The sequence below is a fragment of the Mus caroli genome, unplaced genomic scaffold (assembly GCF_978045245.1).
Source record: "Mus caroli unplaced genomic scaffold, Mus_caroli_1 scaffold_5, whole genome shotgun sequence".
In the NCBI taxonomy this organism is placed as follows: Eukaryota; Metazoa; Chordata; class Mammalia; order Rodentia; family Muridae; genus Mus; species Mus caroli.
In genome coordinates, this window is record NW_028227260.1 from 150,480,310 (window position 1) to 150,501,688 (window position 21,379).

General features: G+C 45.6%; 1 protein-coding gene across 3 annotated transcripts; it reads left to right on the forward strand.

The window, feature by feature from the left end:
- The first annotated feature begins 8,780 nt into the window (after positions 1 to 8,780).
- Wdr13 (WD repeat domain 13) lies at positions 8,781 to 18,317 on the forward strand. 3 transcript variants are annotated; one of them, XM_085838284.1, is made up of 10 exons: positions 8,781 to 8,892; positions 9,301 to 9,380; positions 10,076 to 10,282; positions 11,082 to 11,191; positions 11,310 to 11,440; positions 12,181 to 12,488; positions 13,250 to 13,430; positions 13,512 to 13,653; positions 15,337 to 15,455; positions 15,804 to 18,317. In XM_085838284.1, the coding sequence occupies exons 3-10, from the start codon at positions 10,277 to 10,279 to the stop codon at positions 15,986 to 15,988; spliced, it is 1,182 nt and encodes a 393-aa protein (XP_085694410.1). In that variant the 5' UTR covers positions 8,781 to 8,892; positions 9,301 to 9,380; positions 10,076 to 10,276; the 3' UTR covers positions 15,989 to 18,317. The 3 variants fall into 3 exon arrangements, with proteins under 3 accessions (XP_085694410.1, XP_021008906.1, XP_021008908.1); XM_021153247.3 differs by having other exon boundaries at positions 8,791 to 8,892; positions 10,042 to 10,282; XM_021153249.3 differs by lacking the exon at positions 8,781 to 8,892 and having other exon boundaries at positions 9,074 to 9,380; positions 9,790 to 10,282.
- Positions 18,318 to 21,379: the final 3,062 nt, after the last annotated feature.

The window sequence follows — 21,379 nt, forward strand, 5'->3', positions numbered from 1 at the left end:
ACTTTACTACGAAACGGGGGTTAAAGTAGTTCAGACTGGATTCAGGTTCCTGAATTCAAATGTAGGCACTACATCCTGCTCTTTGACCTTTAATGCGTTATTCCACATGTGGGGAGGAGAGTCAAATGTACATAAACCCACTAAGAATGGTTGGTAAACTTTCTGTCAGGAAATTTTCTTAAGTGAGAAGCCCATGGTCCCCCTTGAAAATGGGGGAAGGGGCTATCATTAGCTGCTCAGTTTTGCTTAAAGGTGAAGGTTCTAGTATGTGTCTTTGAATCCCAAGGGTGTTAGTCCTTCATTAGTTCCAGTTAGAATGGCGTCCAGGTTTTCACCTGGCCACTACTGAGCATTTGCCACCAGACTGCAGTCTTGAGAACATTTATTACTCTAACCAGTTTGCTTCATCCTTGGGGCATGGAGGCTCGGCATGGAGTCTCCCAACTAGCAGGGACAGGCCCCAAGGCTCCTCCTTTCTCCCACCCAAATGGTCATGAATTTGCTTTGGCAGGTGGATGAAGACTCAGGAACTTCCCAGAATACTGCCTCAACCAATGAGCCAGGCCCAGGTTATGGGGCACTGGGGCTAACCTTACCAGGTGGGTACTTGGTCAGAGGAAGCATTCTATGCTGGGCCTTTGGGGAAGTAAGGTGGTGGGAACTGGCAGAACCACATGCTGCCCTAAAGGTCAGGGGTGGGGAGGAAAGAAAGCCAGTGTCACTTGAGGTGGTAGTTCATCATCAACCACAAAATGACAAGATGGTTTTCTAGCTGTGTGTGTATGTATATAACAGCAACAAAGAAAAATAGTAGCCTCAGATTTCTGTAACAATTTTCTACTTTCCAGATAGATAACTGGAGGTATATTGTAATAATTAGTTATGCCTTGGTGCTAATTATTACAAGGGAAAGGGCCCAGGAGGTCTACTGCAAAGCTTTATGGTCATGCAGACATTAGTAAAACTGAAATTTGAGCTCCCCAAACACCCAGTGAGATTAAAGGTAGAGCCACAACAGCGGACACCATAGTCAGATCACCTTAGTGCTACATTGGGCTTGCATGCTAGGTTAGCAGTTTTCTATCAAGATACACTCCAGCCTCCAAAACTCAGGTTTTAGGCCCTGCTTCCAGGCTTTCTCAGTTTTAGCATTTAAAATGAACTGCTTTTTCAGTGGATTTTAGGGTTTTAAACAGAAAATGTTTAAAATGGACTAAGTCCCTCAATAATGTTGCAGGCATACAGGATATGTGCTATCAACCAATCTTTCCAAAGTAAGCTCTAGTTAATTAGGGCATGTGAAAACCAGTATCCTGATATTGCAAGCTTCTCAGCTACTGTCCTCACCCCTTCACCCTTCTTTGAGGCTATTCTACATGGGCCATAAAAGCTCTAAAAAAAAATTCCCACTTCTAGGATTGATGGCAAGAAAAAGATTGGTGAGACCTGATGAGGGTTTTATAATCATTACCTGTTTAATTAGCATAATTACAGTAAGGCTTTTAATGTTATATGTGTGAAACATTAATTTTCTTATACTATAGATGAAAGTAGTGTAAGTTTTGGTTATTTTAACAGAAGTTAGCATGGCCTTTGAGAAAGCATTTTTAAGGAGGAATAAAATATTCTCTTGTGCATCGAAATGTAGGGTCTGTGAGAACCAGTTGCTTTGGTTTAGACTGATAACTAAAAGCAACAGATTTCTAGCCAAAAAGATAACATTTGTCTCCAGTTTAACCCACTGGAGAAGGGAGCAGCGTTAGAACAACTTGACGACCATTCGACAGACTCATTTTTTTTAATGTATTTTATTTTTATAAGTACACTGTAGCTGTCTTTACACACTCCAGAAGAGGGCGTCAGATCCCATTAAGGATGGTTGTGAGCCACCATGTGGTTGCTGGGATTTAAACTCAGGACCTTCAGAAGAGCAGTTAGGTGCTCAGTTAGGTGCTCTTGCCCACTGAGCCATCTCTCCAGCCTCAACAGACTCATTTTTGACAGGTGCATAAATTATTAAGTTCTAAAACCTGTCAGAGCAAAGTAGGATTTTTTGCTTCACTAGGGATTCATAGCTAAGCAAGCAGTCTACCAACTTAATACCCAAAGCTTGGATTGTTTTTTTTAATAATTTGATTTATATGAGTACACTGTTGTCTTCAGACAAACCAGAAGAGGGCATCGTGTATCCCATTACAGGTGGTTGTGGACCACCATGTGGTTGCTGGGAGTTGAACGCAGGACCACCAGGAGAGCAGTCAGTGCTCTTAACTGCTGAGCCATCTCTCCAGCCCAGCTTGGATTTTTTTTAGATGGGAACTTAATATAGCACAGACTGTCTTTCACTCTCCAAGTACTTGAGTTCTTATTGTTCCTATAGGCATTTTAATTTATTCCTAAGATAGTGTACATTTAAAGCATTGGACATTTGGTAACACACATAGAAGGTAATTGTCATTTTATTGCATTCAAACAATCTGCTTTTGGTATCTGTGAAAATGATTTATCTACATATTTTAAGTGTGTGCTATAGTATCACTATGGTGATGCTGTCTTCAGGATGCAAACAGGACTTCAAATCAAGGATGAGGTAAGTATGCTATCCTTGAGCTATCTCCACCTTTATTTTAAGGTCAGATATTATATCCTCTACTTGTGTTGGGCCCATTTATTGGCTTTTGGAAATTTATAAAGGAAATGCAAACCTTTTTGATATGCCTTTTCCAAAATAATTACTTTTATTAAAATAATTTAAAATTTTTTTCATGTGTGTTACATGTATGTCTTGTGTGAGGGTGTCAATTCTCCTAGAACTGGAGATAGATACAGTGGTGGGCTACCATGTGTGTGGTTGACTCTCCTAGTTAGGGTCTCAGTTTGGTTTATTGAGACAGGGTTTCTCTGTGTAGCCCTGTCTGTCCTGGAACTCACTTTGTAGACCAGGCTGGCCTCAAACTCAGAAATCCGCCTGCCTCTGCCTCCCAAGTGCTGGGATTAAAGGCGTGTGCCACCACGTCTGGCATATACTTGTATTCTTGGAAGAGGTTCTCATTGAAAAAGTTCTTGATGCAGTTTAGATTTATTCACATGAAGTGGTGGTTTCTTTTTCTCTACAAGGCCTGGCAGGCAGCAAGTTTCTTCTGCTGGGCCATCTCATTGATCCTTAATTCACATTTTTTGTTACATGAGGATGTAGCACCCATACATATGTGGAGGTCAGAGGACCTTGGGAATCATTTCTCTCCTTTGTACCATGTTGGTCCATAGGACCAAAAACAAGTCATAGAAAATGCCTTTCCCTAGAGAGCCGTTAGTGCACTTTGTGCACTTTAAACCTCAAGGAGAAACTTTGGGAGACTTCCCTTATTTTGGTTTGTTTCTATGGTGCTGGAATTTGAAGTCGGTCTTTTTTTTTTTTTTTTTTTTTTTTTTATGTACAAGCGTACAAGCCATTTCATTGGGGGGAGAGGCAGAAGTAGGAAGAATCTCCAGTTATAAACCAGCCTGGGCCAACATAGTTGTCTGTGGGGGGTTGGTGGAGGGGTAACCGGGAAGTGGGATATCATTTGGGATGTAAATGATAAAGTAATATGAAAAGTATTAAAGGTATAATTAAATCATCCACTACACTGGAATGTCATTCTTCATAGTTGTCCCCTGCAAGTCGTCTTTGGTCTGTAAAGTGCTTACTGTACAACCATAGTTTCGGTCACATAGGGGAGGCAGGCCTCTAATCTAATCTTAGCCCTGAGGACAGAGGGCTTTGCTCCCAGATTCAACCAGGGGTCCTCTCAAAAACGTAAGCCCAAGCCTAACTACAGGAGTTGTGGTCAACCCTAAAGTGTATAACATGCCACTAACGTAGGCTGAGCAGGCTTGCCAAGAGGACATGTCTATTAATTTCAAAATAAGTATTTTTAGAAAGATGGGAGTATGATTGAGGAATGTACTAGGTGTCAACTTAGTCTGAATATGAAGTTGTACAGTTGTGTTCACACAGGCTACACATACACAAGTTCCATAGCCTAGCTTCCTGTTTGGATTCTTCAGGCAAAAGGATCATACCCTTGCCTGCCTGCAGCTTTTAATCCTAGTATTCAGTACTCAGGTCCATGTGATTCTGACTTGGAGACTATCCTGGGTTACAGAGCAAGTGCCAGGACTACTCTGTAAGTAAATGTAGTTAGTTCAGTGAGACATGGGAAGACACTAGGACATTGTCCCATAGTTTGTATGTGTGGTGGGGCGGGACAAACTATACCTGCTTCAGGACTCATGAATAGGATCTATATAAACTGAAGTGTTGCGAAAGGGCTGAAAAGGTGGCTGAGCAATCAAGCACCAAGTGATGTCCCCACCGCCTGTAACTGATCTGGTGCTTCTGCACACACACGAGGCAAGTGGCTACAAGAGACTGCGTAATCTAACATTAAGGAGTAGGAGACCTTCAGAAGGAGAATAAGGCGGTACATATTCAAATCATGGAAGGAGTAAGACAGTAAGTGGTGACATAAGCTTAAGACTTGGTTCAGAAATCCATTCTTGAGCGTATGTTCACTCCTAGGTCTGGATTTCTGAGACCAGAGGAGATTTACAAGTGGACTGGGCACTTTATAGGGGCATGCAGAGTTAGAAGACGGATACCACTCTTGTCAACAGCATTAGCAGGCTGCCAGAGGTTGGTGATTTCTGTAGTCCCCAATATGGTTACATCTAGTTTGACTTCTGAGTCTCAATCCAAATTCACAGTTTTGTACACCTGGCTATGCATAGTGAACCCCTCAGGATGTACCTCCACAGTGGAGCACAGCATGGTTCCCTGGTGTCATCTTGGATCCTCCTAAAGGCAATGGGGTTGTGGGTTTAAGGTTCGTTTCATAACCTCAGGAAACTGCTGGTTATGAATTCATACAACACAGACTCCAGCACTCACTGGCCGCTGAAACCTGCCTCTTAGTTACCAGCTGACTGCCATCTCAGCTGATTCAAGCTAGCATGTAATCTACTGAGCAGGTAATGACTTAAAGGTTGAAAACCTGACTGTGGGAATGAATGCATGCCCTTAATGCAGCACTGGGGTGGATCTCAGACCTGATCTACACAGTGAGTTCCAGGATATAGCCAGAACTACATAATAGACCTGTCTCATAAATAAATAAAATAATTAAAATGGAAAATAAGTGTGTTTGGGGGTAGGGGTGTCTTCAGAGGCCAGAGGAGGCCATCAGATGCCCTGGGCACTTGAGAGCTGCCAGGTATCCCAGGAACTGAACTTGGGTCCTCTGGAAAAATGTGTCTGCCTGAAATACCTTGAGAGACCCTTAAATTTAATAGTAAGTGAATGCGGGTCATGATATAAAAGGGGAACTAACCTCTAGGGGTGCAGGGGGGTGTTAAGGAGCTTAATGAGGAAGGGTTCAAGTGGAAGCAGAAGTTGACAAGAAGCCAAAAGGTTAGTCAAAGTACCCACTGGTGCCCTTGGAGACCAGAAGTGGGCAGTGAATCTCTGGAAGGAACTAGAAGTTCTGAGCCACATGATGTAGTGCTGGAGTCGGAACTCAGGTCCTATACAAGAGCAGCAAGTGCTCTTTAAACGTTGAGCCATCTTCCCAGCCCTCAAGAATATTTGTAAATATTATAATAAAAATAGTTTGTATGCTAATTTAAGAAATAAAATTTAGGGGCTGGAGAGAGGGTGCAGCACTGACTGCTCTTCCAAAGGTCCTGAGTTCAACTCCCAGCAGCCACATAGTGGCTCACAACCATCCATAACAAGATCTGACACCCTCTTCTGTCAGCTATAGTGTACTTACATATAATAAATCTTTTTAAAAAATAAAAATTTAAAATTAGCCTAACCATGAAAGCTAACAGTCAGAATATAGTAGATTTCAGATGCTAGCTAAAGCTCTCTGTGTATTCACCCATCCAGCCCTCAATACCTGTGGGACAGGTTTTGCAGGTGAGACTGATTCACAAACAGGTTATAGGATTTGTCTGAGATCAGCAGAGCCTCTCCCGGTGGCCAAGTTCTAGTGCCTTTTGAAAAATCTGCTTCTTGAAACAAAAGCAAATACACAAAAGCTAGCACAGATCCTTTGCATTGATGCCTAGTTTGCATTTAACCCTGTCATTGTGGTATCCAAACTGGACACTATCTCAGGAAAAAAGGACCAGCAGGATAGCTCAGTGGGTAAAGCTGCCAAGGGTGAGGACACTAGCTTCATCCCTGGTACCCATATGTATGCCATCCAGTGACCTTCATACATGAACTGGTATATGTTCCCTCTCCCAAATACATTTTTTTTTTTTGAGACAGGGTTTCTCCGTATAGCCCTGACTGTCCTGGAACTCATTTTTTAGAACAGGCTGGCCTTGAACTCAGAAATCCGCCTGCATCTGCCTCCTGAGTGCTGGGATCAAAGGCGTGCGCCACCATGCCCGGCCTCCAAATACATTTTTTTTTATTATTATATCTAAGTACACTGTAGCTGTCTTCAAAGGCGCCAGGAGAGGGCGTCAGATCTCATTACAGGTTGTAAGCTGTTGCTGGGATTTGAACTCTGGACCTTCGGAAGAGCAGTTGGTGCTCTTAGCCGCTGAGCCAACTCACCAGCCCCCAAATACATTTTTAAAATACATTGATTATAGTGTTCTTTATGATTTAAAAAAATGTGAAAATAAAGTGTGGCTCACAGATGTGAAGGGGTGCTAGTCCTCTGTGCTGTGGACTCTGATCTATAAAGGAGAGACTGGAACAGGACCCACAACATTCCTATTAAGATTTAATTGGCTGGATGTGGTGATGAATAATGTAGTCCTGGCTACTTGGAAGGTTAAGACAGGAGGATCACAAAGTCTAGGCCAGTCTGGGAAATTTAGCAAGAAAGTCTCAAAAGAAAAAACTGGAGCCTGGAGACACAAGTTTCTAATCCCAGCACTGGGGAGATAAAAACGGGAGGATGAGAAATTCAAGGCCACTCTCAACTGTGTATCCAGATGAAGGCCAGCCTGGCCTAATTAAGACTTTGTCTCAAACAAAAAACAATAAAGGACACTTGTGATGATCCAATATCTAGGCAGTAGAGACAGGAGGACCAGCTCAGTTATCCTCTGTAACATAATGAGTTGGAAGGCAGCCTGGGTTACTTGACACGTCCTTTATAAAACAAAAGGTACTGGCTGGCCTAGCATGTCGAAGGCCCTGGGTCCTATCCCCTGTACAATAAGAAATTAGATTAATGCATGCAAGCTACTTAAACAATGTCCAGCACTCTATCCGATGAATACTTAGGGTCTTGTTAAGGCTACATGTTTGTGCCAAGAAATAGTTTATTCTGAGCCGGGCATGGTGGCGCACGCCTTTGATCCCGGCACTCGGGGGCAGAGGCAGGCAGATTTCTGAGTTCGAGGCCAGCCTGGTCTACAAAGTGAGTTCCAGGACAGCCAGGGCTACACAGAGAAATCCTGTCTTGAAAAACCAAAAAACAAACAAACAAAGAAATAGTTTCTTTTAAAGCTATATTGCAGGGGATATTTTAAAACACTGATAGGGTGACGACAAAGGAGATACCAATAGGATTCACTTACCTATTTTCTATTCCTCACTTCAGGCAACCTAAAAAGACCTTAATTATTTGATGATTAGTGTTTTGTCAGCTTGCAGCTTGACACAAACAAGTTATGGTCACTTGGAAAGAAGGACCCTTAACTGAGTATCAGCCTGGCCTATAGGGATAGCTGCAGGGGCATTTCCTTGGCTAATAACTGTTGTGGGAAGGTGAGTCTGGGTTGAAGAAGCAGGCTACAGCAAGCCTTGAGAAGCAAGCCTTGACATAAGCAGTGCTCCTCCATGCTCTCTGCTTCAGTGCCTGCCTTGATTTTCAGCCCTGAGCTATCTCCATCCTGCTTGCTTTGTTTGTTTGTTTGTTTGTTTTTTGTTTTTTGTTTTTTTTTCGAGACAGGGTTTCTCTGTCTGGCTGTCCTGGAACTCACTTTGTAGACCAGGCTGGCCTCGAACTCAGAAATCCGCCTGCCTCTGCCTCCCAAGTGCTGGGATCAAAGGTGTGTGCCACGACTCCCAGCGCTTGCTTGCTATTTAAAGTAGGCTCTCACTATGTAATCCAGGATGGCCTGGAATTGACTATATAGGCCAGACTGCATTCGAACTCATGATCCTCCTGCCACTCTATCCCCTACATCACCCTCTTCTAGGATTACCATTATGCTAGACTAAACATCTTGAATTTCAACCTTGGAAATTCTGTTTTTGACACTGAGAGGAATACTCGAGATACAAATTCTAGCTTAAGGTGAATGTAACAGACGATTGGGATAGTTTCCTTTCCTTAGGTCAAAGCCCCAAAGCTTGTTTTTCCTAATTGCATATTTTTATTAAGATACTCAAGTTTCCTAGGGGTAACCATTCAAGTCCAGTTAGTCCCAGTGAAGATACACATGGATTCTTCCCATCGCATAGGTGTTTAGAGATTCATCACTGCGCTAGGAACTAGAGAATGTTCCAGGAATCAGTCTCTGCATATATTTTATTTGCCTGGCCAAATGTGTGCTGCTAAGAAGCAGCCTAAACCACTTTCACGAGAAAGTCTTATTTCTGATTTTTAGCTAGTGGTTGGCACACGCATTCTTGTCCTTCTGATCCCAGTACATTATCCCTGTCTATACAAAAGGTGTCAAGGGGGAAATGAATAGAACTCAAGGGGTGGAGCCTCGGTCCTTGTACGGGAAACTACAGTCCTTTAATGCGCCTGCGAGGCTCCCACGCCCTAGGAAAGGTTCCTATCGATTTGCTCTGTGCTCCGCAGCTCTTTCTGGTTGCAGGCAGCCATCTTGCCTGGAGCTTGAGACAGGGAGAAGAGAGAGAAGGAACCGGTGACACTGGGCTCAGGGTCGCCGTGGGGTGGGGGCGCCTCAAGAGCTAGGGGTAGCCCCGGAGGTGGTCCTGGATCCTGAGCTATGCTCTAGGACCAGAAACGGGAAGGCGGAGGGCAGAAGGCTTGATGGGTGGGGAATGTCAAACAAGACTTGCTATGGGGGGGAGGGGCGTTGCTACGGCAACTGGGGAGGGCGGGGTCATGTCTGAACTGCTGCTGTGAGTCACCGGAGTGCTGCCCAGGAAAGGCAGGGCTGGGGTGATGACCACGCTAACGACCCAGTGGGATTTTGCGACATCACCTGTGTGGAGGGACTTCGTATCTATGGCAACTGTCACCTGGTGGAAGGGGCGGAACTAGATTTTCTCTGCCTGGGACGCTGACATTCCAAGCCCTTGCCCTGCAGGCTCCCGCAGGCAGACAAACCAAAGAAGGAAGCCAGGGAATGGCCGCGGTGTGGCAGCAAGTATTAGCAGTGGACGCGAGGTGAGGCATGGGGTTGGAGCCCATGGGAGAGGAACTTACTGTGGTGCATGAGCATTGGCGATAAGTGAAGCTGGGCGGAGAAGTTGGCTGGTGCGGCTGCGTGAGCATGCGCAGTAGCATGGTGTGGGAAAGTCCTGTGGTTAAGTGGCCGGGGCTGGAGCAGGTTCTAAAGAGCATGCTGGGAAAATGCGGTTTGAAATGGACATGCGCAGACTGTCTTTGAGTGGGTAGTGGAAGTCAGGCTGGTGAATTCCTATCTAGTCCCTCATTGCCTATCCTCTTCCCCAACTTTTCTCGATATCACTACCCTACTATTATTACAATTGCTACCCCATACTAACCTCTACCGTTATCTGACCCTAACCTCCATTGATGTACATTACCAATCTGACGTATGTCATCATGCTAGACTGATATTACAGCTGGCCCAGACTGACCCCAACAGAGCTGCAAATTGTCTATATTGTCGCTAGAGTGATCTTTTCATCATAACCACTAATTATTGCATAATTGCCCCCCATCACAATCCCAAGAGAAATCCCCCTTTGCTGCTCTTGTTCACTCTTACCATCCCAGTCACTGCCAAACCTTGTACCACCTCGAGCTGATTTATTCCCTCTGTCCTGTGCCTGCTGCCTGCCCTGCCTCCTGGACCCCACAGGTACAACGCCTACCGTACACCAACGTTTCCACAGTTTCGGACTCAGTATATCCGCCGGCGCAGCCAGCTGCTTCGAGAGAATGCCAAAGCTGGCCACCCCCCAGCATTGCGTCGGCAGTACCTGAGGCTACGGGGCCAGCTATTGGGCCAACGCTACGGGCCACTCTCAGAACCAGGCAGTGCTCGTGCCTATAGCAACAGCATTGTCCGCAGCAGCCGAACAACCCTTGATCGAATGGAGGTGAGCTCCTAGCTGCACCACCCACCATGTATCTCCCCTGCCTCTGTAGTCGCCATAGCTTTTGGTCAAACATCAGTGATGTACAAAGTACTGTTTCAGGGTCACTAGAGGACAAAAAAGGGAATATAGAAGCCAAGTCAATGAACATTGATAAGCAGACAGTGAATTAGATAAACACAGAGCAAGTCAGATTGATGAGTTGATAATTTACCATGGCATAGTAAGCAATGCAAAGATAGTAACATACAACAGACTTAAAAAACAAAAAGGAACACAAGTGTTTGGTGCATGGATATAGTTCAGTGACTAGCGTGATTACCTAGTATGTATGAGACTGATGGTTCTATTCTCAACATGGCCAAGAAGAATGAAAAGTCATTGCTTTGAGCTAAAGGAGGGAGCTGTGCTTACTAGGGAAGACTTCTCTGGGGAGGGAACACTGAAGCCTGACAGAAGTGAGAGACTGATTTGAGTGCTTCTCTGGGGAGAAAGTAGTCATCCCTTGTGAGGAAAACATGTATGTACTAAGGATGTTTGGAACAGGCAAGGACAGAAACCACACAAGTGAGCAGTGACAGTGGTGGCTGGCGCCATGTGTGGTGTCGAGAAGTCAGGCCCCAGATTTAAGCTCATCTCAGAGACTAATTTCTCTTCTTTTTGAGACAGGATCTCACCCAGACTGGCCTCAAATTCACTGTGTAGCCAAGGCAGGCCTTGAGCTCAGTGACCTTCCTGCCTCAGTTTCCCAAAGTGCTGGAATTAGAGGTATGCACCATCCCCAACCCTCTTCTCTTTGTAGGACTTTGAAGATGATCCCAGAGCCCTGGGGGCTCGAGGACACCGCCGATCTGTCAGCCGAGGTTCCTACCAGCTGCAGGCACAAATGAATCGTGCAGTCTATGAGGACAGGTACATACCAGAGGCAGGCAGAGGGTGGAGATTCACCAGGAGGAGAGGGGCCCTGGGACGTGGCAGTCTGAACACCCACACCTACCTCCTATCACCCCCACCTCCTGTTGGGGCTCAGGCCTCCTGGCAGTGTGGTACCCACATCGGTGGCAGAGGCAAGTCGGGCCATGGCCGGGGACACGTCGCTGAGTGAGAACTATGCCTTTGCAGGCATGTACCATGTTTTTGACCAACACGTGGATGAGGCAGGTGAGCTAACGGGTGGCAGGGCCCATCGCCAAACATTTGTTCAAACAACTACCCAAGGCATCCTTTTCTAGAATGCAAGGCTTCTGGCACCATACCTCAGAAGGAGGAATTAGCACTGATAAAACCTTTAGCAAAGCCAAGCAGTGATGGCACACACCTCTAATCCCAGCACTCGGGAGGCAGAGGCAGGTGGATTTCTGAGTTCGAGGCCAGCCTGGTCTACAGAGTGAGTTCTAGGACAGCCAGGGCTACACAGAGAAACCCTTTCTCAGAAAAAAGAAAAAAAAAAAAAAAAAACCTTTAGCAAATGCAAAAGCCCTCTGCAAAGTGGTCCAAGAAGGTTTTGGTAATGTAGGTACTAGAAAGAGCTACACAAACCCAAGAGAGTCCTTTGTAGCAGGCTGCCTGAGTGCTTGAGTCTCTTGGAAGAGTTCAAAACCTTTGCTGATGGTAACTCCCTTGCAGAGGCCACAGTGGGCCATAATGTGTGGATGGTTTTGCAAACTCCTGAGAGCTTGATTATTGTAAAGTACTCAATAAGACAGTACAATTTTTTTTTGCATTGCAAAAGACTTTTGCAGTCCTCAAAGTGTCTGCTAAGATTTAGAGAGCATTTTGGCAGTAGGCCTTCTAAGATTACAACTGCCTTTGTCAGCCAAGGAAAGTCCTTTGTTGAGGCTACTGTTCCTTGTGCTTAGTGAATGTGTTGACTCCCACAAATGGCTCCTTGGCATTTGCAGTCCCAAGGGTGCGCTTCGCCAATGACGACCGGCACCGCCTGGCCTGCTGCTCCCTGGACGGCAGCATCTCCCTGTGCCAGCTGGTGCCTGCCCCACCCACTGTGCTCCATGTGCTACGGGGCCATACACGTGGCGTCTCGGACTTCGCCTGGTCCCTCTCCAATGACATCCTCGTGTCCACCTCCCTCGATGCCACCATGCGCATCTGGGCCTCCGAGGACGGCCGCTGCATCCGTGAGATCCCTGACCCCGATGGCGCTGAATTGCTCTGCTGCACCTTCCAGCCAGTGAACAACAACCTCACTGTGGTCAGGCTCCAGGACACCTGCTCACCAAGGGCGGGCATGCTGGGTCTGGAGGGCTGTCCTGGGGCACTAGAGGATCAGGTTTAATACCCCCAAGTCCTATCCCAGCCATCCTGTGGTCAGACTCAAAGGGAAAGAGACCAACGAAAAGCACAGTTTGTGGTCTGGAATGGCCTTGCTGTGTAGACTTGTGTGTAGACTCCCAAGCTGGGATGGAGGGGTTGGCTCCTAGCCCTGGGATTCCACTGGTCCCATCCACCACGGTCTCACAGTTTTCTGTCTACAGGGGCTGCTGCTAGGGGGCAGGATGATGAGGCTGAAAGCTCATCTAGTCTGTCAGTGGCAGCCCCACTGTTGTCAAACTCCAGGACAGACTGGCCAGAGGGCAGAGGAAGGACATGGAAAGGCTGGCATGACCTGGGGGGGGTAGGAAGTTGAAATATAGGGGAACAACAGGCCATGAGTGAACTAGTGCTTGGGGCTCTGTCTCTTTGTAATGGTAGCAGCTCATGGGCTTCAGGAGGGGACAGTCCCGGGTATAAGGGAAAGATGTAAAGGTGTCACAAGGCGAGATTTTCAGACTCAGAGACTAAGACTGCTTTGGTCTCGTGAGACCAACTCGTCTATTGTGAGCATTTTGAGGGCACAGCTAAGGAGTAGGAATTGTGCCTGGGTCACCTTCTGGTATACCTTCCCCGGTCCCACTGTGTTAAACACAAAGGACTAGATGGCTCAGAATGATGGTGTATGCCTGTCACCCACAGGTGGGGAACGCCAAGCACAACGTGCATGTCATGAACATCTCCACAGGCAAGAAAGTGAAGGGTGGCTCCAGCAAGCTCACCGGCCGCGTCCTCGCCCTGTCCTTTGATGCCCCTGGTCGGCTGCTCTGGGCAGGCGATGACCGTGGCAGTGTCTTCTCCTTTCTCTTTGACATGGCCACAGGTAGGCAGACCACAGACTTCGGGTTTGGTACCCCTGGTTTTCATTCTCCCAGGACTCAGTCCTTGTCCTTCACTGATTCAGGAAAGCTGACCAAAGCCAAGCGACTAGTAGTGCATGAAGGCAGCCCTGTAACCAGCATTTCTGCCCGGTCCTGGGTCAGCCGTGAAGCACGGGACCCCTCACTGCTCATCAATGCCTGCCTCAACAAGCTGCTACTCTACAGGTGGGTTCCTCCCCCAGAGTGGAACAAGAACCTGTCTCTGTCACATTAATTTCACCAAGGACAGAGGACCTCATAATATGATGAGGATAGGGTCAGGGATGTAACTTAGTGGCAGAGTGCTGATCTAGCTGGTACAGAGCTCTGTGTTCCATCCCCAGAAACACGCCACATACACACAGACACACACTATGTATATCTATGTCTATGTCTATGTATATATGTATATAAACACACACACACACACACACACATATATATATATATATATATATACATATATACATATATATACACACATACATATACACACATACATATACACACACACATACATATATATGTAGTGATTCCTTGCCTACAATATATATATATATATATATATATATATATATATATATATATACTATGCAATAATGGTAATATCAATAGCAACATAAATAGGAATAGCAGTAATAAGACTCTACATGAACATTGCGATGGCCAGGTCCCATTCAAAGCACTTTGTATATATCACCTTATTTAATATTCACAATCAGTGGTAGAGCACTCGCCTAGCATGTATAAGGCTGTGGGTTCCACTCTCAACATTATAACTAAAGAAAAAAACACCAGCATGTATTCCTCTGTCCTTGTTTTGAACTTTTCACGTGTGTGTGTGTGTGTGTGTGTGTGTATGCTTGCATACTATGGAGCATATACGGAGGTCAGAGGACAATTTGTGGCAGTCTGTTCTGTCCTTCATGTAGGTTCTCGGAATGGAAGTCAAGTTGGCAACATGTGTCTTTATCCACTTGAGTCATCCCCACAGTTCCCTTTCTTTTTTTTGTTTCTTTTGTCTGGGAATTGAACCTAGAACCTTGTACATGCTACTAACACACTTCACCACTGAGATATACCCACAGCCTATATTATTGTGTTGATTTGATTTGGGGACGGAATTGCCTCTTCCCACTCACTTCTGTCACGTTACAATTCTTCAGCTGGGGTGTATAAAATGATAGGCAGAAGTCCTTTTGAAAAGTGCGCTTGCTCGCGCTGCGCATAATAAGCTCATGCACAGTACTTGAGAGGTGGAGGCAGGTTGATCTATGTGAATTCAAGACGAGCCTGACCTACCTACATCGCAAGTTTCAGGTTAGCCAGAACTACACAGTAAGACCCTGTCCAAAAATAAACAAGCAAACAAAACCTAAGGGGCTGGAGAGATGGCTCAGCAGCAGTTAAGAACACTTGTTGCTCTTTCAGAGGCCTGAGGTTCAGTTCCCAGCAGTCATGCCAGCTTACACCTGTCTGTAATTCCAGCTCCAGGAATCTAACCCTTCTTCTGGCCTCTTCTAGTACTATACACACGTGGTGCACAGACATAATGCTGGTAAAACACCCATACACATAAAGTGAAAATACATAAGTATAAAGAAAAATTAGTGTGATGAAACACAGCTATGATGCCAGCACTCAAAGGCCTGATGCAGGAGGATCAATTGAGTGCAGGAGCTCAGACTCAACTTGTACAACATAGTAAGTCTCTGTCTCCAAATGAAAAGGAAAATCTAAATTTTGTGTACATTGTAAATATCTGAGATGCAGGATTCAGAGCGTATACTGGCCTATAACTCGTCATCTCCTGAGGCTGAGGCTGAGGCTGAGGCTGTGCCCTGACCTTCTCTTTTGCTTTCTCTTCAGAGTGGTGGACAACGAAGGGGCGCTACAGTTGAAGAGAAGCTTCCCCATTGAACAGAGTTCCCACCCTGTACGCAGTATCTTCTGCCCCCTCATGTCCTTCCGCCAGGGGGCCTGTGTGGGTAAGTACTTAGGCGCTGGGGACCTGCAGCCAGCCTGGTTCCAACAGCATGACACCCGTGATTTCCTGGGCCCTGTGGTCTCTTGTGCCCTAACAGCGGCATACCTACAGACTTTAAACATGGGGCCACAAACAGCTTGAGAACGCCACAGCTGAGACACAGAGCCCGCACTACCCTGTCACATACTCCTCACCGAACCAAAGGAGGCAGATGAGCTCCCATCTAGGGATGGTTCCTTGTAGAACTATCCCCAAGCTATCTGAGGCCCTCACACCTCATATAACCTCAAGACTTCATAGTGGGGGTGTCACCTAGCCCCCTGATTGCCTTTCCCTCTCATCCGGACAGTGACAGGCAGTGAAGATATGTGCGTTCACTTCTTTGACGTGGAGCGGGCAGCCAAGGCTGCTGTTAACAAGCTGCAGGGCCACAGCGCGCCCGTGCTTGACGTCAGCTTCAACTGTGACGAGAGTCTGCTGGCCTCCAGTGATGCCAGTGGCATGGTCATCGTCTGGAGACGAGAGCAAAAGTAGGGTTCTGTCACCCTGTGCTGCCCACTGATCCCTCCTCCTTCACTCCACTCCAGTCTTGCGTTATAAATTAAATTCCTGTGGTTGTGTTGAAGGGCAACTCTCAGCTCTCCCACCAGGAGGCAGTAGGGAGCTCTCAGGCCTCCAGTGGAGGGGGGACCAGTTGTGCAGTGATGTGCTCATCCATTCAGCAAGCACTTGCTGAGCATCTGCTGTGATGTATCACGTAGACATGCAGTCAGTAGAAGGAGGGAGGGCACCAACTGTTGTCAGGAGCTGTTCTGGGAAGTAGGGATACAGCTGTGGCTTCAACTGAAATTCCTACCCTGTGGGCTGGCATCCCAACAGAGGCAAGCATACAGGAGACGGACGTTCTGAGCTGTTCTGAGAAGTAGGGATACAGCTGTGGCTTCAACTGACAGAAATTTCTGCCCCTGTGGGCTTGCATCCCAATAGAGGCAAGCACACGGGAGACGAAAGTACAGCCATTCCTTGGTGTAGAATTTGCTTTATAATTTTTCAACTTTATGAATTTTTGACCTTCCAGTGGTAGCGAACCACATGCATATACCCAGTTCTGGTTTTCTCCTTTCAGTATGGTGTTCAGTAAATTCTGTGAGCTAATCACTTTGTTATAAAATAGACTTTGCATTAGGTAAGTTTGCCTACCTGTAGAATAATGTCAGTGTTGTGGGCACATTTAAGGTAGGTGACACTAAGCTAGGGTGTTCGGTAGGTTAGGTATATTTATGCATTTTCAACATAAGACAGTTCAAGACAGATTTGTTGGGGTCTAACCCCGTGTGATGAAGTCACATCTGTATATAATAGAGTTAAAGATGAGTGCTAGGAAGAAAAGCAAAGAGATGAGCTTGCACAAAGGGGAGGGGAGGGGGCAAAGTCATCAGGAAGCCTGTTCCCAACCGGATGACATTTTAAAAGATCTGAATGAAATAAGGAAAGTCACAGTGTGGGGGAGGGGAGGGGGAGGGGAACATCCCTGACAGGAAGAAAGGTTAGCGCAGAGGCATTGAGCCTGGAATAGTGTGATTGGGCGGAGTGTATGAGATGACGGGAGACAGGTCTTTGGGACATCTTGGGCCATAGCGAGGAAGGAAGCTTTCCTTATTTCCTGAGTGAGGAAGGTGAGGAGGGCTCAGACAGCAGTAGGGAAATTAGGTGCAGAATGTTGAGTTCAACCCCAAGGCTTTCACCAGGTTAGGCTGTCAAACTCCCCAACATTGGCAGCTTCTGTTTGGGTGGACCCCACACTTACCTGTGCGTTGAGTTGTGTCCCACAAGCAGTGAGCAGAAGTGTCGATTTCTTGGAGCTAGATTAACACGCATACAGCCATGGACTCTGGGGCTGAGCCACAGTTCCTGCTGTGGGGTGGAAGAAACAGAAAATCTCTAAGTTCACCCCTGTCTCCTGCCATGTCCATCTGGGGCCCTTATTTCAGTCCTGGACCTGCTCAGAGACCAAATACTAATGTTCATTATTGAGTATTGGCAAGGAGATAAATTACTAAATGACTCTTGGTAATTAGGTCATGACGAAATGTGAAGGTTTGAAGAATCACCAGGAGTTCTTGCAGCTCCCATATGCTACTACATTTGTAGCAATTGGAACTTTGGCTAACATCCTGGAACCGCTGAGTCTCGCCAACCTGGTGATCTATAGACCTAACGGCAGCTCTTTGAGGGAAAAAGATAATTTCCTATTTGTTTTGTTTCTTGTTTAAGAGTATGGTCACTTCCAGCCAAAACATTTCTGACTCCATCAGCCAGATCTTAGGCAAATGGTTATTAGATTGGAATGTTAGTAAGCTGGACTGGTCATTGTAGTCAAAATCATATATGTGTGCCAACATCACTAATCCAGCTTCAGGGTCAGTGATTTTTCTATAATCTCTATAGGACTGTAACTTACTATAGCAAAGGGTGCCAGACAGCAATTAAGTGCTAATCTCGTAAGAGACCCTCCCAAGGTTAGCAGTTCAGACCTGTGCACTGACTCTTCTGTACCAAATGAATGCACTTATTCAACCAAGGTCTGGAGGTAGCAACAGAATTTGGGTACATAACAGTTTTCTCTAACTTTCTCCTTTTCTTCACTCTCTCCATTTTCTTTAATGAGTCTGGTTTCGGGATGATTGGTGATGAATATTGTTTGCATGATTTGGGGGGGGGGGTCCTTGTGCAATTTTTGAGGTGGCAGAGTTGACATTAAATTATCTACTTTAAATTATCTTGGTGACACTTTTGTCTCACAACCTGAAGGAAAATAAACACTGAGCAAACAAGAAAGAATAAAAAATAATGTTGCTGGTTAGACTTGGGCCTCTCTTCATTTGTCCGCCATCACTGTGCCCCTGGCTTGACATCAGCATTCTCCCGTCATTCCATCGTCCAGGCTCCTTTACTTTCCTCTCGAATCCAGCCTTGGTCCATGTTCTTAATCTGATTTTGACCTTGGATGTTTGCTAACTGCTACGCTACTAAGAGCAACACAGGGCTGAGCCTAAAAGCTGAGCATCTATTAATTATTTCCCCAGCACTATGTGCCACTTACTAGCCAAATCTAAAACCTGAGCTTATGCCAACAATTGTCTCCTGATCAGACTTTGAACTTGAATGTGGACTTGTGTTAGTTTTCTCTGATGATTTTCAATCTTAACCTTATATCTGGAATTCTGTTATTTGACCATTGGTTTCCTTAATAGGATTAGTTCCAACTTCTATACTATATACTATGTATAGTATAGAGTAACATCTCTATATTAGATAGTATAGAGTATACATGTATGTATATATTATATATGTGTAATGTATAATATAGAGTACACACACACACAGGAAAGGAGTCCCTCTTGATAGTTTTCAGGTCACCCCTCAGACCCTGGCCTCTATTTTCTATTCCTCTAGAACTATTCTCATCTTGACCTTAGGGAACCTCGGTTCCTCTTGACATGCCTCACCGCCTGCTGTCTGCTAACTATTCCATGAGCACTTTGATTTTGTTCTAATCCTGAACTCCTTCAACCGGTTCCCACTAATGCCTTCTTGATCTCATTCAGTATTGAAATTCTTTTTTTTTAAGATTTATATATTATTATATCTAAGTACACTGTAGCTGTCTTCAGACACCCCAGAAGAGGGCATCAGATCCCATTACAGATGGTTGTGAGCCACCATGTAGTTGCTGGGAATTGAACTCAGGACCTTCATAAGATCAGTCAGTGCTCTTACCCGCTGAGCCATCTTGCCAGCCCCAGTATTGAAATTCTGAATGAATATTCGTTGGCTCAACCTTGTATCTAGGTCTTTGGTTAATATCCCTCCACCACTGGCCCTCTGTTCCAGCAAGGCTTTGTGAACTCCAGCACTATTTTTTTTTTTCTGAGACAGGGTTTCTCTGTATAGCCCTGGCTGTCCTGGAACTCACTTTGTAGACCATGCTGGCCTCAAACTCAGAAATCCGCCTGCCTCTGCCTCCCAAGTGCTGGGATTAAAGGCGTGCTCCACCACGCCTGGGTAACTCCAGCGCTATTAAGACATCTCTGGGATGACCCTTGAATAAGACTCCATCAAAATCCACTTTGGAGGCTAGATTGATGGCTCAGGATTAAAGGCCCTTGCTGCTTTTCCGGACAACCCACATTTGGTTCCCAGCACCCACATCAGTTGGCTCATACCCATAAATAACTCCAGCTCCAGTGGATTTTTGTCCTTCTAGCTACTGTGGTCACTCACACACACATGGCATACACATACACACACACACACATACACACACACACACACACACACACATACACATATATAAAGTAAAATCTTATTTTGTTTAGTTGGGGTTTTAGATTTTGAGACAGGGTTTCTCTATGTATCCCTGGCTGTTCTGGAACTCACTTTGTAGGCCAGACTGCCCTCTAATTCAGAGATCTACATGCCTCTGCCTCCCAAGTGCTAAAATTAATAGCATGTGCCACTACACCTGGCTCATAAATCTATAGAAGTCCTTTTAAATTTTTGTTTAGATTTTTAAAAATAATACTACCTATCAGTCTTATCTATCTATATGTATCTGTTTATAGTTTTATTATTTATTTATTTATTTATTTATTTTTATGTATGTGAGTACACTGTCACTCTTTAGACATACCAGAAGAGGGCATGATATCCCATTACAGATGGTTGTGAGCCACCATGTGGTTGCTGGAAATTGAACTCAGGACCTCTGGAAGGGCAGTCAGTGGTCTTAACCGCTGAGCCATCTCTCCAGCCTCCTTGTTTAGATTTTTAAATTTTTATTTATATGAATGTTTTACCTGTTGCTTAGTACCTGTGGAGATCACAAGAGAGTATCAGATCCCCTGGAACTAAAGTTACAGATGGTTGTGAACCACCATGGGACTCAACCCAGGGTCCTTTGCAAGAGCAACACATACCTTTAACTGCTGAGCCCTTAAGTAGAGGGTCTTGTTAACTATACTGTTAGTGCTTCTCTGATATAGCCTTGAACTCAGGCTTTCATTAGATAATCTGGTTTAATGTGGGTATCTCTGCAGACACCAGCGCTGGCAGAGTGTCCTATGAGGCAGGAAGGAAATCTGCGGCTGGAAAGATGGCTTAGGGTTAAGAGCACTGACTGCTGTTCCTCCAGAGGACCCAGGTTCAATTCCCTGGGCCTGCATGGCAGTTCCCAGCTGTCTGTAACTTCAGTTCCGGGGGATCCAACATCCTCACAGAGACGTGCATGCAGGCAAAATAAATTATAGTTTTAAAAGAAGGGAACACAGTTCAACTCCATATCTGGTCTTCTACAGTCTGATACTGGGCAGTTTCCTGTGAACATATTTAAGAACAGTATTGTTTGGCCAGGCCTGGTGGTACACACCTTTAATCCCAGCACTCGGGAGGCAGAGGTAGGCGGATTTCCCAGCCTGGTCTAGAAAGTGAGTTCCAGGACAGCCAGGGCTACACAGAGAAACCCTGTCTCAAAAACCAAACCAAACCAAAACAAGTTTCCTGATAAAACACAATTTCCTGTATACAAAGAGACATAATTCCATCGAAACTCCTCTCACCGTACACGTTACTCCTTCCATGAAGATGGGTTCAGCATGTATTATCATTGGGGCCTAGGGGAGGATCTGGTGTGATCGCCCTCATACAGATAGCTTAGAGGTCATCGGGGCGATTAGTCACATCTGGTCCTGGTTGGAGGAACTTGGTGGAGCCCCTGGCTATACAGATAACACAGAAGTCATCTAAACTATTTTGTATCTCCAATCCTGGTTCAGAGAGCTCCTGGCCATACAGATAATGTGAAGGTCACCTAGACTTAATTAGCCACCTCTGGTCCTGCTTGTGAGAGCTTAGTATGACCTGGCC